We start from the raw sequence: 13,943 nt of genomic DNA on the forward strand, positions 1-13,943 counted from the left end.
AACATCCCTCCTGTTTAACCTTGACACCTGACATGGTTTTGCTATGTCCCCACCCAAATCTCATCTTGAATTCCCACATGTTGTGGGAGGGACCCAGTGGGAGGTAACTGAATCATGGAGGCAAGTATTTCCCATGCTGTTATTGTGATAGTGAATAGGTCTCATGAGATCTGACAGTTTTAAAAAGAGGAGTTCTCCTATACAAACTCTGTCTCTATTTGCCTGCTGCCATCCATGTAAGACGTGACTTGTTCCTTCTTACCTTCCCTAGTGATTGTGAGGTTTCCCCACCCATGCAGAACTATAAGTCCAATTAAACCTTTTATTATGTAAATTGCCCAGTCTGGGGTATGTCTTTATCAGCAGCATGAAAACGGACCAATACAGCACCCCTTCACCCATGCTATGAGGGCCCTCTGTCTCACTTACATCAAATCACCCTGTTTAAACATCCCTTCTGTCACCTTTGCCTTAGGAACACTTCTGTTGGCTCCATCTGCAAGCTTCCCTTGAATGCTTGACTTCCCTTGAATGGTAAGACTTTTTATTAACTGTAAATATTAATAATAATAGCTGCATTTTATTTTTCCCATTTTGTATCAAGCACTATGCTAGGGGCTTTGCCATCATGCTCTCAAATCCTCTCTGAAACCCTAGGCAAAAGGTATGACTATCCCCATTGTGGTAAAAAAAAAAAAAGAGAGATACATGGAACAAAACAGCCAAATGAAATCATTTATTCCAACAAGATCATTCAAGTACTGAGTATCAAAGACATCATTAAAGTCCAAATGTTTTCACTCCTCCTGGTTTTCTTCCAGTATGTTATATTTTTTTGCCTAAAGATATATTTTTCTTTTTTCCCCTCAGAAATGCATACAGATAATGGAAAATATGTTTGGATAGTTGGCCAGAAATAGGACTGCCAGAGTTTCCTCCCATCACTGTACATGCAGACGGTGCTTCCGATGAACGGCGAGAGTCTATTTCCGTTCCCCTGGGGCTGGCCTTGTCACCTGCCCTGAACAATGAACTGTGGAGGAAGCAACCCTGGGCCAGTCTCCATCTAGCCCTTAAGTGGCCTGGAATCTTCTTCATTTTCTCTCTGAGGAACTCAGCTATCATGTAAGAAGTCTGACCACCCAACTGGAGACAGAAGCCCAGCTGTCCCTTATCTGGTGCAGCCACTCCAACCAAGGGGTCAGACACAGATGAGTGAAGAGATCTTGGCTGCTCCATCCTCAGCTGAGATCTCAGCTGAAGGTAGTGCATAAATATCCCCAGCCTAGGCTGGCTAACTCAAAACATTATAAAAGAATAAGCCATTGTTAAAAGTCACAAGTTTTGGAGTGCTTCATAATGCAGCGGTCTCTAACCAAAAATAGTATAATTGGAAAATTCACCTTGAAGAAGAAATACAAATTCTGCACATCCCTCACCTGGGGCACAATCTCATTGTAAATTATTGCTGGCCACTGTGTTAGTATTCTGTTCTAAACAGTGTGTTACTATAAAGCTCAAGGCATACCAACTTCATCATAATTATTCTTCTGTTAAACTGTACTAGAAAAGAAAATAGTTTTTTTTTATTTTCTTTGTCTCTGTGCAGCACTATCTCAAGCACTTCTCTTCCCCCATTACTCGCTGGGCTCTGCCAACCACTGAGCATCCTGCAGCCCTCTGGTCCTCACAGCTGGGGCCTGCCAGCTCCAAAAGATGGCTCATCCAGTGACAGGACCCAAGCTCCTGTTGTCCACAGTCACAAGGAAGAAGCAGAGTCCTTGACGGGAGCCTGGGGATGGCTTTCATCAGGTCGGCTGTGGTGTTATTTCTGCTTCACTTCTAGGTCTCTCTCCGAGGCTTTTACCTTGACCCTGAGAGCGGGTTCCTCAAACCCCTGATGATATGACCACAGGTAGGACTAACTGGCTGCTTACCTTGTGCTGGTTCTTGTTCTGACATATGTATATTTATAACCTCTGTGAAATAGAAAGTGTCCTTTTTATTTATAATTTCTAAGACAAATATCTATGAAGAATGCATTTTTATCCTCATATTTCAGGAAACTAAAGTTCAAGCTGCTCATGTTATTATCCAATGTACACTGGTTCATGCAGGGCAGGGTCCAAATCCCCTGCTCTCTCTGTGGACATCATGGACCTTTTTCTGTCGGAAGGTAGGGTGGGGAAGGGGTGAAGCACAGGATGATAGGAAAGGAGGGAACTACTGGATTCTTAAATCACTCTGGATCTACACCGGACCTAGAAGAATTGGTGGCCTACTTATCAGATGCCTGATTCCTTCCCAGGAGAGAGGGGTGGAGGGAAAGAGGAGGAACACCTTGGAAATATGGCAACTTGACTGTTATTTAATGCTTTACTCTGCTCAGAGGCAAAGGAGAAGCCGGTGGCCATCAGTGTCTTTCCTTTTGTAGATCACAGACTTGAGTTATTCTATTGCTCTGAAACCACAGGCCTCTTCTCATGTTCTATCATGTGGCCTGGGGAACCAGGTCCCCCTCCAGATGTCTTCCATGGTAAATTTAAGCAGACCACCACATCTACTTTCCTGACTTGCAGGTATTCAATTGCATGTGATTCCTCTCACCGTAACACGTTGCAAATTCCAAGTGAATTATATCAAGTGTAGCTATGACCAGTACTCTTTGCTCTACTGAACTGGATTTCTACAACATTCTTGGCTACTCGTACTTTATAATTAAACAGATTTTGCACAGCTCTGTCTGTTTACTTTAATGCTCCCTACCCTCTACCCTACCCTTTAAGTCTTTCTCCGTTTTTTTTTTTTGGAGCTCCACTCTGTCACCCAGGCTGGAGTGGAGTGCAGTGTAGTGGCACAATCTTGGCTCACTGCAACCTCTGCCTCCCAGGTTTAAGTGATTCTCCTGCCTCAGCCTCCTGGGTACTGGGATTGCAGGCGCCCGCCACCATGCCTGGCTAATTTTTTTGTATTTTTAGTATAGGCAGGGTATCGCCTTGTTGACCAGGCTGGTCTCAAACTCCTGACCTCAGGTGATCTGCCCACCTCGGCCTCCCAAAGTGCTGGGATTACAGGCATGAGCCACTGCACTCAGCCTCTCCTTCTTCTTAAGGTCTAGCTAGTCTACACAGTCCTCCCAAATTTACTAATGCAAACTCCTAATAGCTCTACTAGTTAATATTATGTCTGTCTTTATTTCTGGCATGGTAAGTTCTCTTTTTCTGACTCAACACTCTGTGATAGACTACCTGCTCAGAGCCCTGGTTACCCACTTTGTACTCCAGCCTTCTCAAGATCAGGATCTGAGTTGTCCTTGGCAATCCTTCTCCTCAAGCTGGGAGCACTGCTCTTGGACCCCTCACGGTGTATGAAAAGTGCCACCAACACCGCCTACTCACTCAGTCCTCTGTACCTAGTTGATTCCCAGGTTCCCTTTAACAGGCTTCTCTACCCACTTGCTGGATGTCATTTCCTATCAGTGTCCTCCCTGACTTGACTTTAACCAACCCTCCACAGCCAGTTTATCTCCAAATACTGGCTGTTCCTAGGAAAGTGTATTTTTCTTAAGCCAGGTTCCCCTTGCCACAATGTACACATATGGCCACCTCCAACTGTTGGTTTCCATTTCCAAAATTCGCCATCCAACATTCGCCACAGATTGACTGAGTATGTCAACACGCCTTGCACTCTGCTGTGCCCTGGCGAGCAGTGACAAAGGGAGGTTCGCCATTGGGGGCAAGTGCCCCATTGCCATTCTTCTGCTCACCTGTCTGCCCAGCGATGGAGGCACTCAGTCTGTGGGGGATCCTTGAAGACACCTTCAAGGTCACTCGGATCTGGTAATACCTAAGAAAAGAGAAGAGGACAGGATGCTGAAGATCAGCCTTCTTAACGTTGACTTCTAAAAATACCTAGAATTAATCCTGAAAGCCATAGGAAATCAGGGAAGTTTCTTGGCAGCATGCACGGTCATCTGGCATCAATGAGAAATGCACTTTATCAGCAGAGTTGGAAGCGACGGGGCAGTGTTGGAGATTGGAAGTTGAGTTCACTTGAGATCACACAAGACTGAACGAGGTTGGAGGTGATGGGAATAGAGAAAAGAAAGAGACGGGTCATGTGACACAGTTTCATTAAGAGGTGTGGGTTTTATTTAGTCAAGAAAGGTTATTGTTATAGGAAAGTAGGTTATTTACGCACAGTGGAGAATCCATCTATAAATTGAGTTTCTATCATATTGCAACACAAAAACCACTTCCTTTAGTAACACAGCCGCTGAGTTATTCTTCTTGGAAGTGTTGCCAAATGCACTTTTCCCTGTGTATTTCACCTTCCTTGATTTTAACACAGCACTCCCATTTTCAAATTCCACCATTTCGGGACAATGTGCAGGTTCTCCTGATGTCAGTTAACTCTCTAATGTGCCCTCTTTTGCCCCAAGCACAGAAGCATCTTTTGAAGTTCTATGCTTTGCAATTAATGACTTTTTGCTTGTAAGCATTTGAGGACATTTCTGGCATCATCATTGTTCTCTTCTTTTACTGATTTGAAACCCATTGTGAAATGGAATGTGAATAAACCAAAGTGAAATATAAGGAAAATGGACCATGAACACATCAGTCTCCCGTGGCTCATTGAGCTCATAGCTGGGCAAGCACCCTGCTATTGACGTCCTTGCACTGCACATACACTCATAGAATGTTTCTGTTGGCAGTCTCATGCTTGTTTTTAATGTATAAATGATGAACAAAAATGAAGAGAAAAGGGCACTGGTGCTGGATTCATAGCTGCAGCATGAGTGACACATTTCCAGCTGTGTGACTTTAAGTACATCACATAACTTCTCTGAACTTATTCCTGTATCTGTAAAATGAATATATATATATATATTGAGATGGCATCTTGCTATGTCGCCCAGGCAGGCGTATAGTGATATGATCTCAGCTAACTACAACATCTGCCTCCTGGGTTCAAGCAATTCTTCTGCCTCAGCCTCCCACATAGCTGGGACTAGAGGCACGCACCACCACACCTGGCTAATTTTTGTATTTTCAGTAGAGACGGGGTTTCACCATGTTGGTCAGTCTGGTCTTGAACTTCTGACCTCATGATCCACCTGCCTCAGCCTCCCAAAGTGCTGGGATTACAGACATAAGCCACCATGCCCGGCCAAAATGAGTATTTTTTTAAAGTACCTGCTATGACTTCTGTTTCCAGAAAGATGAAGTGACAGACATACTTTACCCTATTTTTCTCACTAAGCACAACAAAAACTCTAACCGTATATAGAAAACAAGCAAATGAAGATTCTTCAAGGTAGAGAGGAAAGCAGACAGGTTAGGAACCTCAGGACCCAAGGAGAGACATGCTGGTGAGGCTTCTGCATTTCCTGTTGCCTCATATATCCCAGACTGGATACTGGAGAAGCCAAGAAGCCAGAAAAGCTAATAGCCACCAACAAGAAAATTATACAAAAAAAAGCCCTCTCCCTCCAGCCGAAGGATCAGGAAGAGAACAGCCTAGCAAGACAGAAAACTTTTAGGCAACAGCTGTCTACTCCAGTCAAGAAACAGAAAACACTGTGGGCCCACCTCCACCCACACCAGCAAAGGCAAAGTGGGAAGTCTAGACACCCGCCATCCCCAGACTGCATGAAAACACTGCATCCCCACCCAACCTGCCAAGAGAAGGACTTCAGCAGGGAGCCAGGCTTCCATCCCTAACAGATGGCAAAGAGAACCCCACCTGTTCAGTTGAAGTGGAGACCATGTGGGGAGCCTGGACCTCCACCCACCACCCCGCAGTAATGAGGGCATACATATGCCCATGGGATTTTCACCAAGGTGCAAAAGCAATTCAATGGAGCAGAGATCACCTTTTAAAATAAGTTGTCCTGAAGCAATTGGCTATCCATAGACAAAATAATAGCCACTACCAAACAAACAAACCTCAACTTTAATTTCATATCTTATAAAGAAACTATTAATAACTCAAACTAGATTATGGACTTAAATGAAAAATATGAAACTATAAAACTATTAGGAAACAGAGAAAAGTTTTAAAATTATTCATTTTTTCTTTCTTTGAGACAGAGTCTCACTCTGTCACCCAGGCTGGAGTGCAGTGGTGCGATCTCGGCTCACTGCAACTTCCGTCTCCCGGGTTCAAGTGATTCTCCTGCCTCAGCCTCCCAAGTAGCTGGGATCACAGGTACCCACCACCATTCCCAGCTAATTTTCTTATTTTTAGTAGCGACGGCATTTCACCATGTAGGCCAGGCTGGTCTCGAACTCCTGACCTCAGGCAATCCACCTGCCTTGGCCTCCCAAAGTGCTAGGATTACAGGTGTGAGCCACCATGCCTGGCCTAAAACATTTTCTAAACACAGAATTAAGCAAAGAGTTTTTAGACTTGGTACAGAGAACATGAACCATAAAAGAAAAACATAATAAATTGTGTTTGTTTGTTTGCTTGTTTGTTTATTTTGAGAGATGAGGTCTTGCTATGTCGCCCAGGCTGGCATCAAACTCCTGGTCTCAAGTGATCCTCCCACTTCAGCTCCCCAAAGTGCTGGGATTACAGGTGTGAGGCACTGTGCCCCGCAGATAAATTTTAGTTCATTAAAACTAAACACTTTTGTGCTATGAAAGACACTGTTAAGATACAAGCTACAATGTGGGAAAAAAATAGTTGCAAATCACATGCAGTGGACCTCAGTATCTGTGTATTCTGTATTTGGGAATTTGTTTACTTAAAAAAATTTGTTTTAGCCCGAAATGCAACACTCACAGCACCTTTGTGGTCATTCACAGACATGAACACAGTGGTAAAAAGTTTGAATCTTCTGACACTCAGGTGCCCAACTGAGGTTAAGCAATACTACAAACAAGTATCCCTTTTGCAATTTATTTAGTCTCACATACTTTTGTACTGTTTGCTTTTTGTTGGTGTTCCACTGTTTGAGATGGACCCCAGGCATAGTACTCAAGGGCTGTCTAGTGTTCCTAAGGGCAGGAATGCTCTTAGGATGTGCCCCATGGAGAAAGGATGTGTGTTAGATGAGCTTCACTCAGCTATGAGTTACAGTGCTGCTGACTGAGATCAATGGTAATGAATCAACAGTACATATTAAGTGTGGGGTATCTTTAAACAGAAACACATAAAACAAGATTATGTACTGATCAGTTTGGCAGAAATGTGACCAGAGGCTAACAGGAACCTAACCCTCTATTTCCCCCAGGAACAGTGGTTCAGCATTTGCTAATTCAGTGTTCACGGTGACTTTACAGAACATACTACTGTAAATATTGAGAATTGACTATCTGACAAAGGACTATTATCTAGGATATATAAATAACTCTTGGAACTCAGTAGTAAAAACAAACACACCAATTAAAAAGTGGGCAAACACAAGAAAAATTTCACCAAAGGGGCACACAGAGGGCAAACAAGCTCATGAAAAGATGCTCAAATGTTCATACACAAAAAGCAAAACAGAGTATCAATGCAGTCTCTATTAAAATGCCAGGTCAGGTGTGGTGGCTCATGCCTCTCATCCCAGCACTTCTGGAGGCCGAGGCTGGAGAATTGCTTGAGCCCAGGCTAGGCAATATATGGAGACCCCATCCCTACAATAAATAAATAAATAAATAAATTAGCTGGGTTTGGTGGCAGATGCCTGTAGTCTGTAGTCTCAGCTACTTGAAGGGCTGAGGTGGGAAAATCACTTGAGCACAGGAGGTTGAAGAGGAAGTGAGCTGAAATCACAACACCGCACTCCAGCCTGGTTGTCAGGTGGAGACCTTACCTCAAAAAAAAAAAAAAAAAAAAAAAAATTCCAAGGGCATTTTTTATACAAATAGAGAAAACAGTTCTAAAATATGTATGGAACCACAAAAGATATTAAACAGCTATAATACAATCTTGAGAAAAAAGAGAAATGGACAAGGTAAAATGGCCACTTACAATCGAAAGAAAATATTTGCAAACAATATGTCTGATAAGGGATTAGTATTCAAAATGTTTAAGAAAATCATGCAACTGAATAGCAGTAATAATAATAATAATAATCCAATTTAAAAGGACAAAGGACCTGAATACACATTTTTCCAAAGAAAACATTCAAATTACCAACACGTTTGTGAAAAAGTACTCAATGTTACTAATCACCAGGGAAACACAAATCAAAACCACAACAACATGTCACCTCATACATTTTAGGACAGTTATCATGACAAAGACAAGAAATAACCAGTGTTGATGAGAATGTGGAGAAAAGAAAACCCTTGTATTCTTTTCTGATGAGAATGTAAATTGGTATAGCCATTATGAAAAATAACATGGAGGTTCCTCAAAAAAGTAAAAATAAAATTGCCATATGACCCAGAAACCCCCTCTGCTCATGTATACCAACAGGACGTCAAAGTCAGCACCTTATGGAGAGATCTGCACCTCCACCTTCATTGCGGCATTAGTCACAATAGCCCAGATACAGAAACAACATAAGTGCCCAGCAATGGATCAATGAATAAACTGTGGAATACATATCAATGTACACACACACACACATACAAACGCACACAAACAATGGAATGTTATTCAGCCTTTAAAAAAAAAAGAAGATACTTCCATTATCAACAACATGGATGAAACTGAAGAACATTATGCTTAAGTGAAATAAGCCAGATACAGAAAAAAAAAAATACATGATCTCACTTACATGTAGAACATTTTTTAAAAAGGAAGTCAAACACACAGAAAGAGAGAATAGGATGATAGTTACCAGGAACAGAGAAAGGAAAGAAAGAAGAAATGGGGAAATGTAGGTCAAAGAGTATAAACTTGCAGATATATAGTATAAATAAGTTTAGAGAGCTAACGTACAGCCGGAGGATTATAGTTAATAATATTGTATTATACACTGAAAATTTGCTAAGAGAACAGATTTTAGATGTACTTACCACAGAAAAATTTAAAATAAAAAAAGAAGGCCACTTTGGAAGACAGTAGACATGCTACTCTGCTCACATATAATGATCATTTCACTGTATATTTGTTTATCAAAACATCATGTTGTATACTTTAAATACATACAATAAAATAAATGTTTAAAAAAGATATTCAACATCAGACAAAATACTAATTAAAACCACAATGAGATGCTACAATTCACTCATCAAAATGACTAAAATAAAAAACATTGACAACACCAGATACTGGCAATTATGCAGGCAAAGTGGATCACTCACACATTGCTGGTGGAAATGTAAAATGGAACAGCCACTCTGGAAAACGTTAGCTAGCTTCTTTAAAAATTAAACATACTGCCGGGCGTGGTGGCTCACGCCTGTAATCCCAGCACTTTGGGAGGCCAAGGCAGGTAGATCACGAGGTCAGGAGATGGAGACCATCCTGGCTAACACGGTGAAACCCCGTCTCTACTAAAAATAGAAAAAGTAAGCCGGGCGTGGTGGTGGGCGCATGTAGTCCCAGCTACTAGAGAGGCTGAGGCAGGAGAATGGCGTGAACCTGGGAGGCGGAGCTTGCAGTGAGCCGTGATCGCGCCACTGCACTCTAGCCTGGGGGACAAAGCAAGACTCCATCTCAAAAAAAAAAAAAAAAAAAAATTAAACATTCAACTGTCAAACAACCCAACAATTGCCCTCCTAGGCATTTCTCTTAGAGAAATAAAAACTTACTTATGCAAGAACTTGTTCAAAATGTTTAGAGAAGCTTTATCCACAATACTAAAAACTGAAACAACCCAGATGTCCTTTAGTAAATGAATAAACTGTGGAAACTACTCCTCAATAAATAAGAATGAACAATTCATACACAGAACAATCTGGATGGATCTCCACACAGTTGTGCTCAGCAAAAGAAGCTAATTTGAAAAAGGTGTATATTTCCATTTACATGGCAAGTTTAAAGTTGCAAAATTATGAAAATATAATACAGATTAGTGGCTGCCAGGGGTTGGGGAGTGGATGGGAGAGAGAGGCAAGCGGGTGTGGCTATCAAAGAGCAACATAAAATGTGAGATCCATGTGGTGATGAAAATAATTTGTATCCTGACTGTCCATATCAATATCCTGACTGTGAAATTGTACCATAGCATTACAAGATACTACCATTAAGGAAACTAGATAAACATTATATGAGATGTCTCTGTACTACTTCTTAAAACTGCATGTGATTCTACAACTCAAAATAAAACATTTAATTGAAAAACATAAAAGGCAACTGTCCTGTTCAACAGGAAAATCACAGTGATTGGATCTATTGGAAAGGATAAGGCTCCATACCAACTGGAGAAAACATAAACGCCTACAGGGGCCAGGCAAATTACAAAAATGAAATTGTAAGAAAACCTTAGGTTCCACCAAATCTATCTTTTTATTTTCTGCTTTCGATGGATATACGGGTCCAGAAACAATAACCTACCATCAGAAAATCTCAGTGGAAGCACATTTACAAATGACCATGACATGTGCCTCTGTGTGAGGGCAGCAGTGGCCACCTTGGCCACAGGAGCAGCTGCTACTTAGCAGTGGCTTATTATGACCCCGCAGAAATGTTGACTGCATGTTGCTAGATCTTTCAGTTTTTCAGGGGAAGACAGAAATTTAATTTTGTAATAAAACATCTTTAAAATGCTAAATATTGGTTCACAAATCAATGGCGATGACAACAGCAACATCAGCAATAGTAAAAACAATTAGCAGCGGCAGCCATGGCCACAACGTTAGCAATAAAACGCTGTGTCAACAAGATAAAACACATTTGCAGACTCAATCCTCATGGGCCAATAATTGGCAAACCCTGATTGACACAAATACAAGATGTTACTTTTAGTGTTTCTTTAATAAAAGATCTATGTATTTCAGTAATTTCATGAAGAAGGAAAGGGACACGAATCCCATGAGCACCGCCACCAACTGTCACATTGTAAGGGTGCCTTCTCTGAACGTATTAATACAATGAGTCAGTCATTGCCAGGGGCTATGCATCCCTCTTCCATCCCACTGCACTTGAAGTGGTTACAGCTATGCTCAAAATTTATTAAGCATTTATGTGGCAGGACCTGTACTAGCAACTTCCATGTATGCAATCTTGGTTGATCCCCCACAAATCCTATGTGAAAGCAAGTAGCAGCTCAAGGGTAAATGAAGGAAGGCATTGAGCCATTGGAAAGATCTAACCAGTTATCTGAAGCCACAGAGTTGGCAAAGGGCAACCAGGATTCTAACTCCAGAGATGGGTGTTTCCTTTTCCCTGATACACCTCATAGGAAGCACATTTTGTTGTATAGCTACGTCTCTTTTACGGCTGATTCTAAAGTGCTTTTGAATTGTTTCTTAAAAACCCTTGATGCTACTGAATCTTATTCAAGAACTTAATTATATTGAACCTCAGATGCTTTATAGGAATAGGGTGAAAGTTTACATTTCAATTAGGTTGACCCATTCAGGTTCTGTCCTGATTAAACAGAATGCTAAAACTGCTTTAGTAATTCCCTTTTATCTCATGGGAAATTTCTACTAGGTCATAAATCCACAAACCACATATTCATATATGATGTGCAAGATACTGTTTGATCCCCATAGGATGTCTTTAATGTACTTACTATGATTTCTGTCTTAAAGATGGGAAAATTAACATTTAGTGATAAAGATTTGTGCAAGTTCACAGACTCAGTAAGTAAATCTCCAAGTTTTTTTTTTTTGTTGTTTTTTTTTTGTTGTTGTTGTTTTGTTTGTTTGTTTTGAGACAGAGTCTTGCTCTGTCACCCAGGCTGGAGTGCAGTGGCGCAATCTTGGCTCACTGCAACCTCCACCTCCCAGGTTCAAGCAATTCTCCTGCCTCAGCCTCCCAGCTAGCTGGGATTACAGGAGCAGGCTACCACACTCGGCTAATTTTTGTATTTTTAGTAGAGATGGGGTTTCACCATGTTGGCCAGACTGGTCTTGAACTCCTGACCTCAGGTGATCTCCCTGCCTTGGCCTCCCAAAGTGCTAAGATTACAGGCGAGAGCCACTGTGCCTGGCCTCCAAGTATCTTTTAACCATCTTACAGCCATCTCCTACTACCTGAGGTCAAGTAAGCTATCATAAAGAAAGGAGCAGTTTGCTTAAATTGTTGGAGAATTATCAAATGGCAAAATAAGATGGGTCATTAGTTTCGTCAGAATGGGGAAAGAAGCTAGGATGTGGAAAACTTCAGGCAGTATGCTGTTGTGTTTCAGTAGCCTAGATTTGCACAGGACTTCTTCTGGGATATAGTAACAAAAATAGTCACCCTTTATTGATTTCCCTCTGTATGACGGGCACTAAACTATGCCCTTTACATAATTTGGTAGGCATAATAATACCCCCCAACCCCTGACATACACCTCCTAATGTTCAGAACCTGTAAATATGTTGGGCAAAACAGAATTAAGGTTGCAGATGAAATTAAAGCTGTTAATCAGCTGGCCTTGAAATTTGGACATTATTCTAAACTTCATGGGTATACTCAATGCAATCACAAGAGTCTTTTCCTTATAAGAGAAAGAAGGAGGCAAGAGACAGAGAGAGAGGGACAGAGTAGTGCAATGTGAGAAAGACTTGACCAGCCATTGCTGGTCACCAGCCAAGGGATGCAGGCAGCCTCTATAAACTGGAAAAGATAAAGAAACAGACTCTTCTACTGCATGGAGACTCCTCTAGAGCCTCCACGCAGTAATACAATCCAGCAGGAATACTGACTTTAGCCCACATTTCAGAATTCTAACCTGCAGAATTCTAAGATAATAATGTTATGTTGTTTTAAGCCACTTAAGTTATGGCAATATATTATAGCAGTAATTGTAGACTAATGAATACAGGCTTTCAAATGTCCTCCTCATGACAAAACCAACAGAAGGGAATAAATATCCTCATGTTAACAACACACAAATTGTGACTCAGAGAAGTTAGGTAATTTGCCCACAGTCACATAGCTAGTCAATGGATAGTTTAGGGATTAAAATGCAGGGCCATTTGGCTAGCACCAAGCTTACTTTAGGGAAGGCAAAGCCAGGTGCTTTAACATTATAAGCCCACCTCAATTTCCTCATCACTCTTATCACAGGGGCCCAGCTGGATTCTCGCTCTGATCACTAATTTTCTAATATCGTCTCTCGTTTCATGTATTTCATTGTTTTCTCAAAAGCACCTTGAGAACAAGAATGCTACTATTTACTTCTTTTGTATTCCTTAGAGGTCTCACAGCTGTGCCAGAGAGAGAAAAGCAACTAATGAACATCTGTTCTCAGTTGATTAGAGAAATATCCATTACCACCAGCCACTGAAGGAGACAAGCCATGCACCATTCATCTCTGTATCCCCAGAAACTAAAAGAGGACTGATGTGGTTGGCATTCGATAAATGCCAGGTGAAGGAATGAATAAGTGAAAATTCTAAAAATAAAGATTTCCCCAAACAATGGTGTTCTACAATCCAATCCTACTATACAATTCTGTGAGTGATAAAGAATCCACATGCAACTTTTGTAAAATGAGGAGTAATATTCTATAATGGGAATACAGAAATCTGTGACATTTTGTCAAAATCATTTTTCATAGCAGTATAGCATGAAACAACCGCTCTGACTCAGGGGCATCTGACATGACCTAAAATACAAATCATTATTATGAAAAGTCAAACACAGACACTCTGGAGTCTGAACACCTAGGTCCCCAAAGCAAGGTTGGAAAACTTAACGCTAGTAACTTTCCCTCCCTGAGCCTCTCTTTCCTCATGGGCGAGGAAAGCCATACTGGTACCAGCCTTGCAGAATTATTGTGAGGCAGGAACAGGAGCATCCATGGCAAGCATGGGCATGGCATGATGCTCAACCCCATATTTCATTAAAGATATAATGTCTTCATTGCTATTCCCTAAGACATGTGTGAGACACAGCCT

The 13,943-nt window shown here is 41.3% G+C and overlaps 1 protein-coding gene across 3 annotated transcripts in view; it reads right to left on the reverse strand.

Moving 5' to 3' along the window:
- The window catches only part of FAM135B (family with sequence similarity 135 member B), a 364,542-nt gene that overhangs the window by 174,664 nt on the left and 175,935 nt on the right, over nt 1-13,943 (reverse strand). For all 3 annotated transcript variants that reach the window (XM_019032899.4, XM_063709528.1, XM_063709529.1), the window contains exon 3: nt 3,767-3,846. In XM_019032899.4, coding sequence (XP_018888444.4) covers nt 3,767-3,846 — 80 coding nt within the window. The remainder of the gene's footprint in view (nt 1-3,766; nt 3,847-13,943) is intronic.

Source organism: Gorilla gorilla, chromosome 7, assembly GCF_029281585.2.
Source record: "Gorilla gorilla gorilla isolate KB3781 chromosome 7, NHGRI_mGorGor1-v2.1_pri, whole genome shotgun sequence".
NCBI lineage: Eukaryota > Metazoa > Chordata > Mammalia > Primates > Hominidae > Gorilla > Gorilla gorilla.